The sequence below is a fragment of the Podarcis muralis genome, chromosome 13 (assembly GCF_964188315.1).
Source record: "Podarcis muralis chromosome 13, rPodMur119.hap1.1, whole genome shotgun sequence".
Taxonomy (NCBI): domain Eukaryota; kingdom Metazoa; phylum Chordata; class Lepidosauria; order Squamata; family Lacertidae; genus Podarcis; species Podarcis muralis.
The window spans coordinates 26,696,568-26,714,474 of NC_135667.1; the positions used below are offsets into that span (position 1 = coordinate 26,696,568).

At 43.8% G+C, this 17,907-nt stretch overlaps 1 protein-coding gene across 1 annotated transcript; it reads right to left on the reverse strand.

Annotated features, from left to right (window-relative positions):
* Positions 1-1,680: 1,680 nt before the first annotated feature.
* LOC114582346 (cytosolic phospholipase A2 gamma-like) lies at positions 1,681-17,640 on the reverse strand. Its single transcript, XM_028703294.2, has 14 exons — positions 17,412-17,640; positions 16,440-16,556; positions 15,500-15,642; positions 12,845-13,043; positions 11,934-12,042; positions 10,632-10,772; positions 9,487-9,540; positions 8,743-8,808; positions 5,476-5,604; positions 5,168-5,293; positions 4,431-4,538; positions 3,422-3,576; positions 2,328-2,502; positions 1,681-1,852 (listed from the first exon to the last, which is right to left on the reverse strand). Exons 1-14 carry the CDS (start codon positions 17,433-17,435, stop codon positions 1,695-1,697), a joined length of 1,704 nt encoding a protein of 567 aa, XP_028559127.2. The 5' UTR covers positions 17,436-17,640; the 3' UTR covers positions 1,681-1,694.
* Between the last annotated feature and the right edge of the window lie 267 nt (positions 17,641-17,907).

Genomic DNA, 17,907 nt, shown 5'->3' on the forward strand with positions numbered 1-17,907 from the left:
AGCCGTACCCCCACTGCCAGCGCCCTCTGCACGACCTCCTGGGTGGTCCGGGGTCTCTCCCCCCTCGCAATCTCATCTTTTACAGAGCTGTTTAGTCCCTCCCAGAAAAGGTCTCTTACAGGGGTCGCATCTCTGTCCCATTCTAGGGCACTGGCCAAGGCGAAAAAGCGGGCATGGTACTGCCGTACGCTGGCCCTTCCCTGCTTCAGTCCATGAATCTGTTGCCGAGCAAGATCCACGTCAATGCTTGATAAAAAACACGCATCCATCGCTTTAATAAAGGCATTCGCATTTTGGAGCGCCGGATCGTTATCCCTCCATAAATTGCGCAGCCATGCTCTGGCATCCCCATGCAAATAAGACATGATGAACCCCACTTTCTCTTGCTCATCTCTAAAATCTTTACTCAGCAGTTGCAGTGCACACAGTACGTCTGCTTTAAAATTGGGATACTGTTGCAGGTTCCCATCGAAGTGAGAGACCAGACCGCCTGTGCGTCTCCCCAACCCAATCCCCTCTGGTTTGGGTGTCTGTTGCCCTTGCTTCGTAAGCACTTCCAACCTGACCTGGAGATCCCTGTAGGCGGCAGCTGCGTCCTCCTCTCTCTTCCTGGATGCGAGAGCCTCGGCATTCAGCTGTGACACTGCTTCTCTGAGTTCCGCTATCTGCTGTTCAGCCGTCATGTCGGCTGCCGTTCGTGAGCTCACTAGTAGGCACCTGCTTCTCTCCTCTCCTCGAGGCTGTAGATGCCCACAATACGTGAGACGGAGCTTACTGTCAGGGTTGCTTCAAGATCCTAGCTCACAGAGGATCACGCTAGCCAACGGTCATTAAGTAAAAGTCTTTATTGAGTTACAGTTTCCATTCTCAAGCTGCTGCGTGCAACCCTACGTCTAGTAGCTAGATCGGCGAAGCTCCGTCTGAATCTCCGCCCCTCGTACACCAACTTAATATCCTAGCCCTGCTCCACCTTTTCCGCCTGACTGTTCTTCTCTGGGTCCCTCTGCCCCCCTGGGTCTCTTCCTTCCGGGATTCTTCGGACGCCGACCCCCCGGACTCTCCTGTCTCCTTGCGCCGGGCTTTAGGACCCGGCTCTCTTTCCGGGCTGCCTACTGCGCCTCCTTCCTGTGCATTTGAACTTGGCGCGCGCGCCCAACCTTCCACCTTCCGTCTAACCGTTTCTTCGCTCCCAGATGGAGGTGTGGCCACCCCTGACTCGTGCCCTCCCTCCTGCTGTGAGCTGCCAGCGCTTGCCCCCTGGCTCCTTCCCTCTTCCCTGCTCTCTGGCGGTGACGCTGGACCCGATCTCCAACTGCTCTCCTCTGATTCCCCTCTGGCTCTATCTCCCTGGGGTGCCCCCCTAAACTCCCCCCTTGCCTTGGCCACTGGTGCTCCTTTCTGTGAATCCTCCGACTCACTGGAGAGACTCGGAGATCTCGGGTCGTCGTCATCGCTCATCCTTTCTTCTGCCTCCTCCCCTTCGCTCTCTGTTTCCTCCCTTGCCCTTGCCTCTGCTCCTGAACCCCTGACAGATATATACACTGATCTGATACTTTTAGAATAGCGGATACAAATTGAGCCGATAATAACCATGATGCTAACAAAAGTTAGAACTCTAGCAGAGGAAAAATCCTTGTTATGTGAACTTCGTTGTCAAGCAAATGTTGAAGAGGAAAAAACTTTACTTAAGCCCTTTATGAAGGAGGACCTACAACATTCTTGATCTCCTCCAAGATCTTTTCGTGAACATTTGCTACATTTTGCTTTGCTGCAGTGAGCAACTTTTCAATCTCCTCCTTTGAATAGCTCATCTTGAATGTAGAAAACTGTTCTCTGTATTCATGGATTTTATCTGAAAATGAGAGTTGCTGTGTATTAATGAATTATAAGGAATTGAAAACATATTCCATTAACTGTAGGGAAAAATTATAACACTGAGCATGACTCATCTGTCCTACTGAAAGAGAGGATAAAAGACTTCTTCTGTTTCCAGTGATCCTATTCTAATTCTGAATTTGGTCCCCATCATCACTAATGAAAATTGGAGTTTTGCTGAGCCAAATAAAATTAAATCTGCTTGGTGGGTCAAAGAGTTGTATGAATCTGGAGAAAGGAAGATGGTATGGGAAATTCAAATGCTGGAACTGTAAAAACCTTGCTAGCAAAAGGAAGTAAGAACTACAGGGAGATTGGTTCAGTTTAAGCATAAGGAAGGAATTCAGCACTAGAAATAAAATGATGTATCCAATTATTTTGTCTTGGTAATTTTTTAACTCCACTATCTGATCAACTGCACACTTACCAAATGGATCTCATCGACACATTACCTGAACAGTTGACTTTGTTGAACAGTGGACAGTGCATGACAGTTGGGACACATTCTGCATCTCCTCTGAAGATATAGCAATCCTTCAAATCATCCGTGTCCTGCAGCTCTTTCTCATCGATCTTGGGAAATGGGATTCCATGTTCCTCACAGTATTTAATGGCTTTCTTAATTGTCTGAACCAAAGGAGGAAGTCTGTAGTTAATTGCCATATCCACTTGGGTAAACAGAAGCTGGCTGAAAAGAATACTCATGGCTACTTCCTGGGTAGCAGTTAGGGACCCTTCAGACATTACCATCATGACATGGGAAGTGATACAGTTAGGCTCCCTCCTAAGCTGCTTTAGGAAGTCCCAGGGCACTTTTACCCTACCCATCTGGCTGGGTTTCCACAGCCACTCTGGGCAGCTTCCAAATGTAATGAAATGTCAAACATTAAAAACATCCCAGTATAGGGCTGCCTTCAGATGTCTTCTAAAATTGTTCAGTTCTATATCTCCTTGACATCTGATGGGAGGGCACTTCTGATATCACAGAGTGGCGTGAAAAGGAGTAATGCCGTGGTAGATACTGGTAAGGAATCTTCAGAAGGAAGTTTTAGATAACAACATACTAGAATCAAAGAATTGAAGAGATGGAAGAGATCCCCAATGGTTATGAGGTCTAAGCTCCTGCAGTACAGGCACAGCTGCTAAAGAACCCCTGACAGACAGCCATCCAACCTCTGTTTAAAAACTTCCAATGAAGGGGAGTCCATCTTCTGAAGTAGTCCATTCTACTGTTGAATGGCTCTTACCATGATAAAGTTATTCCTAATGTTTTGTTGGAATCTTTTTCGTGTAATTTGAATTCAGTGGTTCAAGTCCTACTTCTGGAGCAGTAGCATACAAGCTTCCTCCATCTTACATGTAACAGCCCTTCAGATATTTGAAGATGACTACCAACATCCCCTTCTCCTATCTAAATTTATTTTATTTAAACCTAAAACATGGATACCAAAGCTTATGTAATATTGTTTAATGAATCCTAACAGAATTATGCTTTGACCAGAATTTTAGCCATGTTTGATTGCCCCTGTAAATTAAATGAATTTACCAGAAAAGGATCTCCAGCACTGAAGTCAAAGGAGAGGATCAACTTCACTTTCCTCTCAGACTGAAGAAGGGATGGGTAAGCAGCATTTATCGCCAGGCCAGCATCAATCAGAGAGACAACCTGTTTGCTTGTCAAGTCAGGACATTCAACATCCGCTAGACATATGAAGTGAAACACAGAGCATCAATACAAAGCTTTTGGAATCAATGTCAACCTGCTGCCTAGGTAGTTATTAAGTTAGTTATTAAGAAGCCATACCAATACTACCACCGCTTATATATGGGCAAATCTGTCAATTTCAGTCCCCCACCCCACCCCAGTCTTCAGTTTGTCATATTTCTGCATCAGAAATGCCTACAGGCTGATGAAAGGTGGTAAGTGGATTGAGCCCATGTAAAGGATTTGAGAGCTGAGCCAAGTGCACAAGTCCTGCTAACCTGCCATCGGCATCCCAAATCAAGTCCACTCATCTATAGTAAAGGTACCTCCAACACAGATGCAATGAGTGGGCAACTTCTCAAACCATAACCCTTTGCCTGTGGTTTCCTTGAAGGCCATGAGCAATGTGTGCAATGAGTTGTGTTTATCTATGATACAGATATCACACTCTGCATCATAACCAGGTTATTTCATGACATTCATGGAGCTATGGGCTCACAACTCTGGGAATTCAGGCAAAAAGTGGCAGGTGTGAATAAGTGGCTGGTGGACTGTGCTACATGTAAGTGCCAAGGCCTTGGCTGGTTCAGATAATTATAGCTAAGTACCTAGTTACTGATCCTATAATAGACAGGAAGGAAGGAAGGAAGGAAGGAAGGAAGGAAGGAAGGAAGGAATATTATCAGGAAATGCTCCAGGAAGCAGCTATATGTTACCACAAGCTGTCTCTTCCTGGGTAGCCATATTTGGGTGAGGGGGGAGAGAGATTTTGCTGCAGCCCAAGAGCATAACATTCAGAACAGTGGTATCCATATATAAAAATAATAATATCAATGCAACATATGCTTACAGCAGTGGTACAGGAAGTTATTAGTGCTTCCCCATGTCCAGTTCAAAAGGCATAAATACGTCTTTCTCACCACATCATGTAAAACACAGAGGGAATCACTGGAAAAACCTAAAAGGGGATAATATTCAGAGTCAAGAATGGGAAAAAATAATTTCACTATTTTTTTTAACTTTGGAAAGGCAGTATCCAAATAAAATGACTGACTGGTTGACTGAACATGGAATGAATCTATCTTAAACCAGTCAAGTTGTCATCCCAGAGTCTGTCTGAGATCAACCCCAGATCATTTGGTTCTATAGCAGGGATAGCCAACATAGTGCCAACATAGTGCCCTCCAGATGTTATGGACCACAACTCCCATCATGCCCTGACCATTAGCCATCCTGGCTCGGGCTAACAACAACTGGAATCTAAAAACTTATGGAGGGCACCACATTCAATTCTCTCCATTGCAAATCTTTTCACTCATTACAACTCTTTAGTGGTAAAATGGATTTCCAAGGTCCAAAGAGTAGCAGATTTTTTTGAACCCCATGACATGCACTGTTATTGTGGATAAGTTTTAAAAGAAGAAAAAATGGGGAAGGAAGAGGTGCTAACACTTGGGCATAAAAAGATGAAGAATAAAGAGAGACACTCCTCCAGATTACATTGTACTACCAAACTCAGATATCTTTGAGGAGACTTTCGGGAAGAACAGCTGCTCAAAGGCAACGTATGGTTGCTATTACACTTGCCTCCAAAATCCAGGTCCAGTGCTTGACACAGTCTCATACAGTCTTTCTTTCTTGTTTCCGCATTAGCAGAAAACCAGGTCTTGCAGATCTCTCTAAGCAATTCATAGCTTCTGCTGGAACTATGGTCTATTTTTGCAGACAAAATGACATGGAGTGTTAAAGCAGGAAAAGAAAAATGAGCAATAGTTAAGGGTACATGAAAGACTTTTACTTCACCAAAGCTTTATTAGGCATAACAAATATAATATATTAAACAAACTCATCTTAATTTGCAGCAATATTTGGGATTTTTTCTGACGTTCACTTACTTTTCAAAATGTTGCGGAGGTGGTCAAAATGCTTATCTGCTGTCCTTCCATCTGATGTTTCACAGAGGTGAAGCTCTAGAATGGACTGATAACCCTCATAGAGTGTCTTAAGTTTCTGGTCATCTTGATCTTGGCAATAAAAGAGCATACAAAAGAGAGTTACAAATACTCAGGCCTGGCTTAAGACATATTGCTGCTCGAGGCAGAACAGCATATGCAACTCCACTCTACCTCCAAGTCTAGGTGCATAGTCTCTAAGACTGACTAAATTATTTTGGCATCTGATTTACCGGTAGATCTGGTTTAACGATGCCCATTAGCTTAGAGCTGCAGAGCCACTGAAGCCTCTCTGCTGCCACCTGCTGGTAAAGTTACTCCTCCTCCACCTCCTCTCAACTTCTGTGTCTAGAGCAGGCATCCCCAAACTTGGCCCTCCAGATGTTTTGGGACTACAATTCCCATCATCCCTGACCACTGGTTCTGTTAGCTAGGGATGACGGGAGTTGTAGTCCCAAAACACCTGGAGGGCCAAGTTTGGGGATGCCTGATCTAGAAGAAAATCACTCATTGATTGCACCCCAAAACAGACTTTGAGTAAGGCCTAAGGGCACAAACAACAAATAGTATAGCTAGATGTTGGGAGGAAGTGGGACATTCTAGACTAAAATCTATTTGTGTACTGCTTGATTCATGCTGTTAGCTGAAAACATACTATTGCTTCACATGGGGTGGTTGTGCATTGTGGAAAGGCTGCCACTCACACACCTTTTTCATGTCATAAGCTACCTTGCGCATGGTTTATACTTTGGAAAAGTGGCATACAAATAAAATGAGGTAAAGGGATCCCTGACCATTAGCTCCAGCCGTGACCGATTCTGGGGTTGCGGCGCTCATCTCGCTTTATTGGCCAAGGGAGCTGGCCTACAGCTTCCGGGTCATGTGGCCAGCATGATTAAGCCCCTTCTGGAGAACCAGAGCAGCGCATGGTAACGCCGTTTACCTTCCCACCAGAGCGGTACCTATTTATCTACTTGCACTTTGACGTGCTTTCGAACTGCTAGGTTGGCAGGAGCAGGGACCGAGCAACGGGAGCTCACCCCGTCGCAGGGATACGAACCGCCGACCTTCTGATCGACAAGTCCTAGGCTCTGTGGTTTAACCCACAGCACCACCCGCATCACATGTATGTATGTAGAGCCCATCAAAATTAGTGTGATTTACTTATGAGCAGACATGTATAGGATTGTACCATAAAGCAGAAGAATACTCATATAATACAAAATATTAGAATTCTATTCTATAGAATCATAGAATTGTAGAGCTAGAAGGGACCCCAAGGGCCATCTTGTTCAACCTATATATGGTAGTCCATGCAGGAATCACAGCTAAAGCATCCATGGCAGATGGCCATTCAATCTCTGCTTAATACCTCCAATGAAGGAGAGTCCACCACTTCCTGAGGGAGTCCATTTGAACATCAAACAGCTTTTACCATCAGAAAGTTCTTCCTGATGTTTAGTCAAGAATATCTTTCTTGAACATTAGACCTTTTCTGATCCCATGGTTAGGTGGAGGGGCATGGGAAATGCTTCACAGTTGTCCCAGCAATACTTCACCAAGTTTGGAGGCTGATGATGGCAATTACTGAATTCAACCTGAGAAATATTGAACTCAGCCTGTTGAAACCCTTAGGCACATATTCTAGTGATCAACATGGTACCCTCCAGATATTATAGTGCTACAACTCGCATCATCCCTTGTCATTGGCCGTGCTATCTGGGGCTGGTGGGAATTGAAGGCCTAATAACATCAAAACAGCCACAGGTTTCCCATAATTTTGGTAGAGTATTTCAACAATTTATTTCAGGTGGGCAAAACTGATCTTGCCCCTTCTGCCTGTTTTTCCTCCCAAAAAAATGCCCTGGGGGCACCACAAGCTTGCCATTCTTTTGTTTCATCCTTGATGGAATAGACACTAATGTAGTGAAGTGAATTTATTATTTCGGTCACAGACCAGTTCCAGCCCACATACAATATCAAGGAAGATATAAAACATGATAGGAATACATTTGAATTTGCAATTAGGTATAACAGGGATACTACAGATATAGCAACAGTTAAAAAATAAAGAAATTAAAACTTAGTCGCTAACATATAACCTAAAATTATCATTTAAGGCCTTAATCATTGTGATAGCACAGCTTGTTCCCTAAGTTTAATGGCAAACGCACAGAATTTGGCTACGCTAATAATGATCTCAGGATCCTTGTCCTCTGTCAGGGAATTTAGACATCACTAATGTAGTACTTGGGACGTGGGTGGCGCTGTGGGTAAAAGCCTCAGCGCCTAGGGCTTGCCAATCGAAAGGTCGGTGGTTCGAATCCCCGCAGCGGGGTGCGCTCCTGTTGCTCGGTCCCAGCGCCTGCCAACCTAGCAGTTCGAAAGCACCCCTGGGTGCAAGTAGATAAATAGGGACCGCTTACTAGCGGGAAGGTAAACGGCGTTTCCGTGTGCGGCTCTGGCTCGCCACAGCAGCGATGTCACGCTGGCCACGTGACCCGGAAGTGTCTCCGGACAGCGCTGGCCCCCGGCCTCTTGAGTGAGATGGGCGCACAACCCCAGAGTCTGTCAAGACTGGCCCGTACGGGCAGGGGTACCTTTACCTTTTTTAATGTAGTACTTGTAAAGGTAAAGGACATCTGGACAGTTAAGGCCAGTCAAAGGCAACTATGGGGTTGCAGCACTCATCTCGCTTTTAGGCCAAGGGAGCCAACGTTTGTCCACAGACAGCTTTCCGGGTCATGTGGCCAGCATGACTAAACTGCTTCTGGTGCAACAGAACACCGTGACGTAATCCAGGGCACACGGAAATGCTGTTTACCTTCCCGCAGTACCTATTTATCTACCTGCACTGGCATGCTTTTGAACTGGGAGCTGGAGCTAGGACAGAGAAATGGGAGCTCACCCCGTCGTGAGAATTAGAACCGCCGACCTTCCGATCGGCAAACCCAAGAGGCTCAGTGGTTTAGACCACAGTGCCGCCCGTGTCCTTACCTTTACCTTAGTACTTGTAAACCCTGTAACACTCTCTGCATATGGGTGGATAGCAACACAGTCTTACGCAAGCACACACATGAGAAAAGCACAAACAAAAACCAGGAAAATTGCAACACTATGAGTTATAGACATTAACACACGCAACTGAACTTGAAATCAAATCCAAGTACAAGGGAGACCAGGATATTAATGTTGGTTGCAACATCTTACCTAAGTTTGTTGAAGTTGAGGAAGAGTCTCCTGATCTCTTTTGTTTTAGATAATTCAGCAAAGAATCTTGAAAAAGAAATGTGCATGTTCACACACAATGAGAAGAGTCAAAGGGTCTTCTGATCCAGCATCCTGTTCTCACATTGGCCAACCAACCTAATGTCTAAATGTTGGCTTGGGATATCTGCTTGCAAGAGCACACTCCCTGCTCATCGTTCTGAACAACTGGTATACAGAGCCAAACTGCCTCTGAACAGTATGAAAAACCATCTTTCCCAAATGCAACAAGTAGCAAAATAGCTGGCAACATTCAGATTGCAAAAAGGGAGGGGACAACCAATACATTGTTCAGACTTCGAATTTTCGATTTTCATTTCGACAAAATATGATGCCTCATTTCAACAAAACCATAATCACTAGTCAGCCTTTGTTCACCTAGAGCTTAGGTCCTAGAGACAAGATACAGGTTTAAAGATACTGCATTCGCCACTTCTAAAACTAAGTGAAGCTTTGAATCACTGCAAAGGGCTAATGTCCCCAGATTCTCTTCTTCTTTGGCCAAAGTGAATGAAATATGCAGGTACCATCCCACCTCCAGAGTGAATTAAACCTGCAAAATTGTATGCAGATGCACCCACAGGTTTTCATGCAGGAAACCTTCCAGAAAAAACCAAACCCCAATCCACTTTATAATTCAGAATACACACAGAGCCATATTTTTAAAAGAAGATAAAAGAGCAATACCTATTATAGTGCTATAGAGTTCTTGTTCGCTTCCAAGGGCACTTCCCCATAAACCTAAAAATAAAAATGCTGTGGCATTAACAATCATATGTTTTACCTGGTGGCAGTAAAAGTAACGACAAAGTTAATATTTTATTTTTTTATGACATAATATCAGCACAGAAAGGGACGGTTATGAATGTAATCACACACAGACAAAGAGCCCATTTTTGTATGAGTTGTTAGCACCTGGGCTTTCTGCTGTAACCCATCCTCATCCTGTCATTTTGGCTAGATCTACGTATTTACACAATTTCATTTGCCACTCTTCCTTAGTTGGTATTGAATCCCCTTTCCAATATTTGGCAATTAACACTCTAGCAGCTGTTGCGTATAGAAATACTCTTTTGCTTTCTTTTGGGGTGTATATTGTCATAATGCCCAATAAGGCAGCTTCTGGTCTCTTAATAAATGTTTATTTTTTTAAAAAGGGGGTTTGCAAGAATATTTGTATGCATTCTCATGCACATTTGTCCTACCATACCCAATTTTAAACACAATTTTGTCTACTAAGCGTATGTTTGTGTTCACATTTCATTAGTGCATGTACTTTTGTATGCATTGTTTAGTTGGGGAACTGTGTCACAAAAATTGGAAAGGGGCCAATTCCAAAGGAGAGGTGTGTTATGTTTCATGAAGTACAATTTTGTTAGGTTCACATTAGCAGGCAAACTGAACAGATTTGTTATGTACTGAGCTTGGATCCTAGAACAATAGGCAAGTAGGATCCTAGAAGGCAGCAGCCCAATCAGGCTCCAGGAGGGGAGTTGAATCAGCCAATCAAACGGGATCCATTGTGTAAATAATGTATACATAGGCAGAGATTTTGGGGAAGACTCACTCCCTGTTTGACATGAGCTGAAATAAAGAGCATGAAATCAACATTAGACTCCGAGTATATTTCAAGATTCATCCTCCATCTGTAGTTCTCACACACATCTGACAAAGGAGTGGCTGGGACATAGTTTATTTGTTTGATCTAGACATTCAGGAGCCTCCTCTACATTCCTATTCATTGGCCATGAGAACACAGAATCTCTTACTTTCCTTGGAATTTGGCATTCTGAGAATGGCATGCTCTTAAGATACTGGAGGAGGTCAGGTACCTTGCAAATAGCAGATATCTCTTTTCTTCTTTTCTTCAGTCAGTTGCCCATTTTCAAATATGCTCCCAAAGTGCTTCATGTCTACATATGCTCCCAGGCCAGGAACCCCAGCTTCGTGTGGGGTGAATTCGAACCAGGTGCCTGGAAAACAAACAAAAGATTGGAGGGAAAGATATGAGAAGGGCTGGATGCCCAGGGGAAATATGAGCAAACCTGCCACCAACATCTCCCTTACAGCAACAAGAGAAACATCTGTTGGGATTTTGAAAGAAGTTGAAACATATTTCAGTAAGATTAGTAACTTCCCTCAGGGTGGTGAGTAAAGACTTCTCACATCTAAATGGTGAAATAGGAAGAGATGTGCTACTTTAACATTTATATCATGAAGAGGCAGAATGACAGCTTACAGCATAATTCCAACCATGTCTACTCAGAAGTAAAACCTGTTGAAATCAGTGGACCTTCCTTGCTCCTGGGGAATCTGAGTGAGCATTAGCCATTTTAACACTCAGCAATTAAGTAAAACTGTTTTCTGTCCTGATACATCTGTCCTGATACATCTGGCTACAGTGGTACCTCGGGTTACATACGCTTCAGGTTACAGACTCTGCTAATCCAGAAATAGTGCTTCAGGTTAAGAACTTTGCTTCAGGATAAGAACAGAAATCGTGCTCCAGCAGCGTGGCAGCAGCAGGAGGCCCCATTAGCTAAAGTGGTGCTTCAGGTTAAGAACAGTTTCAGGTTAAGAACAGACCTCCGGAACGAATTAAGTACTTAACCCGAGATACCACTGTATTTGCAGAGCCAATATTTGGGTGTTGAGTAGATAGTTATGGCCTTATCTGCACTATACATTTAAAGCAGTATCATACCACTTATAAAAGTCATGGCTTCCCCCAAGAATCATGGGAACTATAGTTTCTCAATGGTGCTGAGATTTAAGAGACCTCCATTCTCTTCACAGAGCTACAATTCTCAGAGTGGTTTAATATTCAGTCCCTCTTCCCAGAGAACTCTGGGTATTTTAACACTGTGAGGGAAATATTCTTGTCTCCCCCAAACACTGGAAGTGGGCTGGATGTTAATTAAAATTAATTAATCGCATGCCTGGATTCCATTCACCAGTTTTCCCTTACTTTGCATAACTTAGTTATAGAAACAGAGCTGAATGGGAGTTTGGAGGTCATCTTGTTCAAGCCCCTGCTCAATGCAGGACGCGACTACTATCACCTCCAACAAATGGCCATCTGCCTGTTTTGATTTTCTTAGACACAATATGTATGTCTGAATAGATATAACTACCTTCATGTTGTTGCTCATAGGTTTGCTTGTCCACGGCATTATAGATCGGGTAAGGATTTTTCCCATTCTCACAAGCTCCCCTGTGCACAGGTAGTTCAGACTCATCAAGCTGAAATGCAGGTATTTGGTTAAATTAAATTAATTTGATACCTAAACGGCTTCCAAACTACTCTTGGCCCTCTTTAAAGGGAGCTGCAACCCTGGTCTTCCAAGAATGCTATGTATAACACAGCCTCAAAGCACTTCTACCCACATGGGTGAAATAATATACTAATACTACTAATAACATATACACATATCCCTTCAGTCCTTCCTAGGCACCTGGTCTTCCTACAGGCCACACCCCTCAACCGCCCCACCCAAGTGCTTTTGCCATACTGGGATGTGACCCTGAACTGTAATAGAGCCTCTCATATCTGTTGCTTCACCTAGTTTTGGCTTTGGTCCTGCCCAGGGCCTTCTTACCCATAGGCACTAGGGGTGCAGGCCACCCAGGCACCAGGCTCTCAGGGGCGCCAGACTGAGAGTCAGGGGCCCGAGAGTTGAGTCCGGGGAAGAGCCCACCCGTCAGTTGGAATGCTGCGGGGGGCTCTTCTGCTGCGGGCGGCTCTGCACCGCAAGTTTGGGGGTGACAGAGCCAGCAAGTTGCTGTGGCGGCCGGCTGGCTTCACCCTCCTGCACCCCTGGGACTGGGCAACCTGGGGGGGGGCGCCGGGCGGATCTTTGCACCCTGACGCCACATATGCTTAAGACAGCCCTGGTCCTGACCACCATTGGCATGTGGCGATGGAAATGTGATTTCCCACCCCTGTAGAAGAACACGTGTGTGTGTGTGTGTGTGTGTGTGTGTGTGTGTGTGTGTGAGAGAGAGAGAGAGAGAGAGAGAGAGAGTGTTGCAGTTCTCCACTCACCTCGTTTAGCAGTTTATGCACAAGGAAATAGGACCAGAAATCAGTCAAAGAGTAACATTCATCTTCCGCAGCCCCAATCACAGCTTTCATTGCCTTCTGAAATTCCCACTGGCCTTTGACAAGGGTTTCACACTGACTTTTTTCTAAGGCTTCTATTTTTTCTGCCCAGTCTTCATGTTTGTAGAGAGCTGAAATGCACCTTTTAATGAAGGAGAACATTTACGTTGGAAAACATGTGAAGGATTTCTGTGATAGTCATTTGGAGTGTATTCAGGGCCAGATTCAAGTTTGATGAGGCGCTAAGCTACTGAAGGTAATGGGGCCCTTTATATGTCCACTTGTCCTTTGTCAACAACAAATTGTCACTGTTTTTTGTGTTGAATTTATGCTATTTGGTAATTTATGGACCTAATAGGTATCTAAAGCCATTTGCACAAACCAAAATATGTATTTTATCAAAGTAATTGTAATTATTTTCCTTTAATTTTTTTGGGGGGCCCCAAGAGAGTGGGGCCCTAAGTTATAGCTTATTTAGCTTATACATAAATCCAGCACTGAATGTATTCATATGACTGGGCCATGAGAACGCTGTTGTCACATGGTAAAACCAGCTTGTTGGCACATTATCTTCTGTCAGTGGCTGCCACTGCATAAGATTTAATACATAAATTTTGACACAAGGATTCTGTTTTAGCTGCTTCATGTATCTATCCCATAGTAATTGCATTTATTCTCTATACAGTGGTACCTCTAGTTATGAATTGAATTCGTTCTGGGGGTCCATTCTTAACCTGAAACTGTTCTTAAATAGAGGTGTGCTTTCGCTAATGGGGCCTCTTGCTGCCGTGGCACCGCTGGCACATCATTTCTGTTCTCATCCTGAGGTAAAGTTCTCAACTCAAGGTAACTCTTCCAGGTTAGTGGAGTTTGTAACCTGAAGCGTTTGTAACCTGAGGGGTTTGTAACTCGAGGTACCACTGTATAGAATTATGTATCAATGTGTGGTTTAATTCTTGTATCCCTGCGTTTTGTAACAGTCTCTCTTTCTGTCTTTCTACATTGTGTAAACTACTGAATCACTGTATCTCTTGCTTATCTATCCTTGAAGGATTGTTTGTGTAGCTCAAGGGCACAGATGGTCAGAAAGTTTAAGTTAGTATCTCCTCGATCTTCCCTAAAACTTGGGAAGATATAAGAATGGTATGTTAATGACTTTTTGATGGACAGAAGAAGATAAAGTAAAGCAAGACAGTTTTAGCTCCCTGACCTCTCCTTTCATGTATGCATCCTATGAGCTAATGATGTATTGCCTTCTGGGTAGTTCTCCTAACTGATGATTCTGGTTTGGAAGCTGTCCTATTTCAATAGCTTATTTCTCCGTAAACTGGGTTCCTGCTGGATGCTAAACTTGTCTATCCTATCTCTCTTGGTTGTGCTTTTCTTTAAGGTGTTATTACCTGGGCACGAGCCATTTAGAGGTGGTTTAGAAGTAAAAAGGCTGAAATGCACCTTTTAATGAAATAGAACATTTATGTTGGAAAAAATGGAAGGATTTCAGATGTGACCCTCATTAGGAATTTATTTTGAAGGAATCTGTAGGACCGGGTAATGAGAACGCTGTTGTCATGTGGTAAAACCAGCTTGTTGGCACATTAGCTTCTGTCAGTCACTGTGTAAGGTTGACTTCTTCCTGCAACACTGGTATTGCCAAACCTCCCCAGGCCATAGCAGAACAGCATCTTGTTCTTACTCTGGCCATTCAGATGTCTACGGGAAGCCCATGTATAGGACATGTTGCAATAGCAACTCCCTACTCCACCCTGGATCCTCGGCAACTGTTATTCAGAGACTTTGGACCTCTGATACTGGAAATAGTGTTTAGCCATCATGAATAGAAGCTACTAATAAGCTTATTCTCCATGAATCTGTTTAAAAGCCACTCAGAGTGGTGGTAGCGACTGCACCTTGTGGCAGAGAATTCCATACTATGTGCAGTATTAAGAAGCACTTCCTTTTATCTATCCTGAATCTCCCCACATTGGATGATCCTGGATTCTAGCATTATGCAAGAGAGAGAGAGGAGAGAGAGGAGAGAGAGGAGAGAGAGAGAGAGGAGAGAGAGAGAGAGAGAGAGAGAGAGAGAGAGAGAGAGAGAGAGATCTTTATGAATTCTTAAACCTTAAACAACCATATCATTTACCAAAAGCTACCAAAAGGCAGAGGGCCTTCTCAGTAGTGGTGCCCACCCTCTGGAACGCCCTCCCATCAGATGTCAAGGAAATACTATCTGACTTTTAGAAGACATCTGAAGGCAGCCCTATTTAGGGAAGTTTTTAATGTGTGATATTTTATCACTTTTTGATTCTGTTTGGAGCCGTCCGGAGTGGCTGAGGTATTTATTATTATTATTATTATTATTATTATTATTATTATTATTATTATTATTGGAGTAGCTGGAGCTGTCGGGAGTTGTAGTTCAAAATAACTGCAGGGCACTGGGCTGTGAAAGGTGAGGCAAAGCATATTTATGTATTTATAAATGTAAGACTTACTTGCCAAGATGGCTTCTAACTTCATCTGAACTAGCTAGCAAGGCAAATAATTCTACCTTCTTAAGTCCTGTATTTGCTCTCCCCTCTACCACTCTGCACTTACCAGGTAGAACCTGACACCCCACCCAAGTACATCACACAGTCCAAGAGGTTGTATTTCTTCAGCTCCGCTAGTGTCCCATAGAGAGCAATCATGGCCCGCACAGCTCCACCTGATCCCAGGACAGCAATATTTGGGATTTGGTCCTAATGGAAGGAATGCAGATATACTCAGTAGGTAACCTCTGTAGGTTAGATATTGTTTGACATCAACTTTGATGTCTTTGAATTAAATACAGGGTGATTCATAATGAATTATACAGTTTCCAGATGCTGTAAAACAGTAACAGGCAATGACACGGACCGCAACTGCGAACTGTGAGGTAGATGTACAGTACTCGTAAAGTTTGTGTTCTGCTACTGAGGGAACTGACGTAGGCGATAGTGCACGTGTCATGAAGAAGAAGAAGAGTTTGGATTTGATATCCTGCCTTTCACTCCCTTTAAGGAGTCTCAAAGTGGCTTAACATTCTCCTTTCCCTTCCTCCCCCACAACAAACACTCTGTGAGGTGAGTGGGGCTGAGAGACTTCAAAGAAGTGTGACTAGCCCAAGGTCACCCAGCAGCTGCACGTGGAGGAGCGGAGACGTGAACCCGGTTCCCCAGATTACGAGACTACCGCTCTTAACCACTACACCACACTGGCTCATGCGACTAATCAGGCAAAATGGCTGTGTCAGCAGTGGAGAAGACGTGTTGTGTTCTTGAATTGAGCAGAATGGAATCCCAGAGGGATACGTAAGCGGAGGCACGACTGTATTTGGCAGGTAACAGTCAATGGCATTTAGTGTTTCCAATATCCGATGCTTTACATGATAATGTATTTACAGTTAAATACCAGATAGAGATTGCAAAAAGTCTGAAGCTGCAACCATATACAAACATATACAATAAGCCCCATTGAACTCCTTCCTTTGAGGCAGACGCACAAAACGGATTCCTACCTCATTACATGGAATCCCAAGCTTGCCAAGGCCTTTCTTCACCTCTTCCTTCCTAGCAGCTGTAGCTGCTTTTTCACCCTCTGAGAGTGCTTTAGAAATACGGACCTTAGCTTCTCCCTGCCAAAAAAATACAAAACAGATCCAACAGAACACTTACAGTCACATGCCAACATGTACAAAGCAGAGCACTTGATAATTACCATGCGTTGGCCTTCAGCCAAGAAAGCTAGTATCTTCATTTGAAGCAATGACATCTGTGGCTGTGTTCACCAGCTCTGTACAGTGATGTCCACACTGGGTTGTTTCACACCACACTGTTCCTTATTTGGGAGGTGTGAGATGCTTCCATTCAAATATCTACTTTGCCATGTGGGAACAGTAGCAAATGAAGGTGCACACCAACCCTTGGCTGAGTCTACTATAATATACCTGCTTGGTGTTGCTGTATGCCCAACTCTCATCACCCTTAGCCAGCATAGCCAATAGTCTGGGATAACAGGAGATATAGACCAATAACAGCTTCCCCAGCCCCTCCACACAATTTGAGCACAATTGCTGTAGGGAAGTATTCCTGTAGAAAAGTATAGAGATGCCAACTGGTAGTTAGGGGTGACAAATGTGGGACTTTCCAAAGTTCCCTTTTTTGAATAGTAGGGAGAAAACATTTTCGTTGTTGGCAGTTGATGAGAAATATACTAATTTTTTTTAAATGTTTGCTTTAGCAGTCCAACTGATGAAGACAAAATTTCAATAAATAACATTGTTCTGGCAACCACTTATGCTAAGACCTAACAGACTATATATTTGTGACAGCTATTAACAAATAAAATGGACTCACAGACAACAACTACCCACATCCCTGCTCATGGGCTATGCTGGCTGGGGTTGATGGGAGTTCAACAACATTTTGAGGGTACCATGATGGCAGGCACAGAGACAGGTGCACTGCTAATTCTCAGAGGTATAGCTTACCTTCCCAGTTGCATTACTTGCCATCTTCTCTTCCCTATTTCTCCAAGGTCGGTTCAGTGCCTTTACACTCAAATGATGGCGTAGCCGAAGGGCTTCCTCTAAATGTCAGGGTTTTAAATTTCTGGCAGGCACTGAGCCTGCGGTGTTCCTCTTTTCTTCACTTTAAGCTGACTTCCTGCACGAGATTCAGCATTCCGCAGTTCTACCCGGACTCTGCTACTGGCCAGTACTGAATGACTCAGGAGAGTGGGAGGGAATGTGTTTAGAAGTAATACGATCCCTTCAATATTTGCCTTACAGCTGCTGCTCCAGGCTTTCTATTTGCAAGGCTGACGGATTTAACTAATTGAAAGCATCAGCTGTTGCAGTTATCCCAATTTTGCTGTTGTGGGTGTGTTTGGGAGGAATGCTATAGTTTGGTGGCTCATTTTCTAAGATCTTTGGCTTGCCACATTCTGAAGACATGGAACAACTTAAGAATCAGCATGGGCAAAAT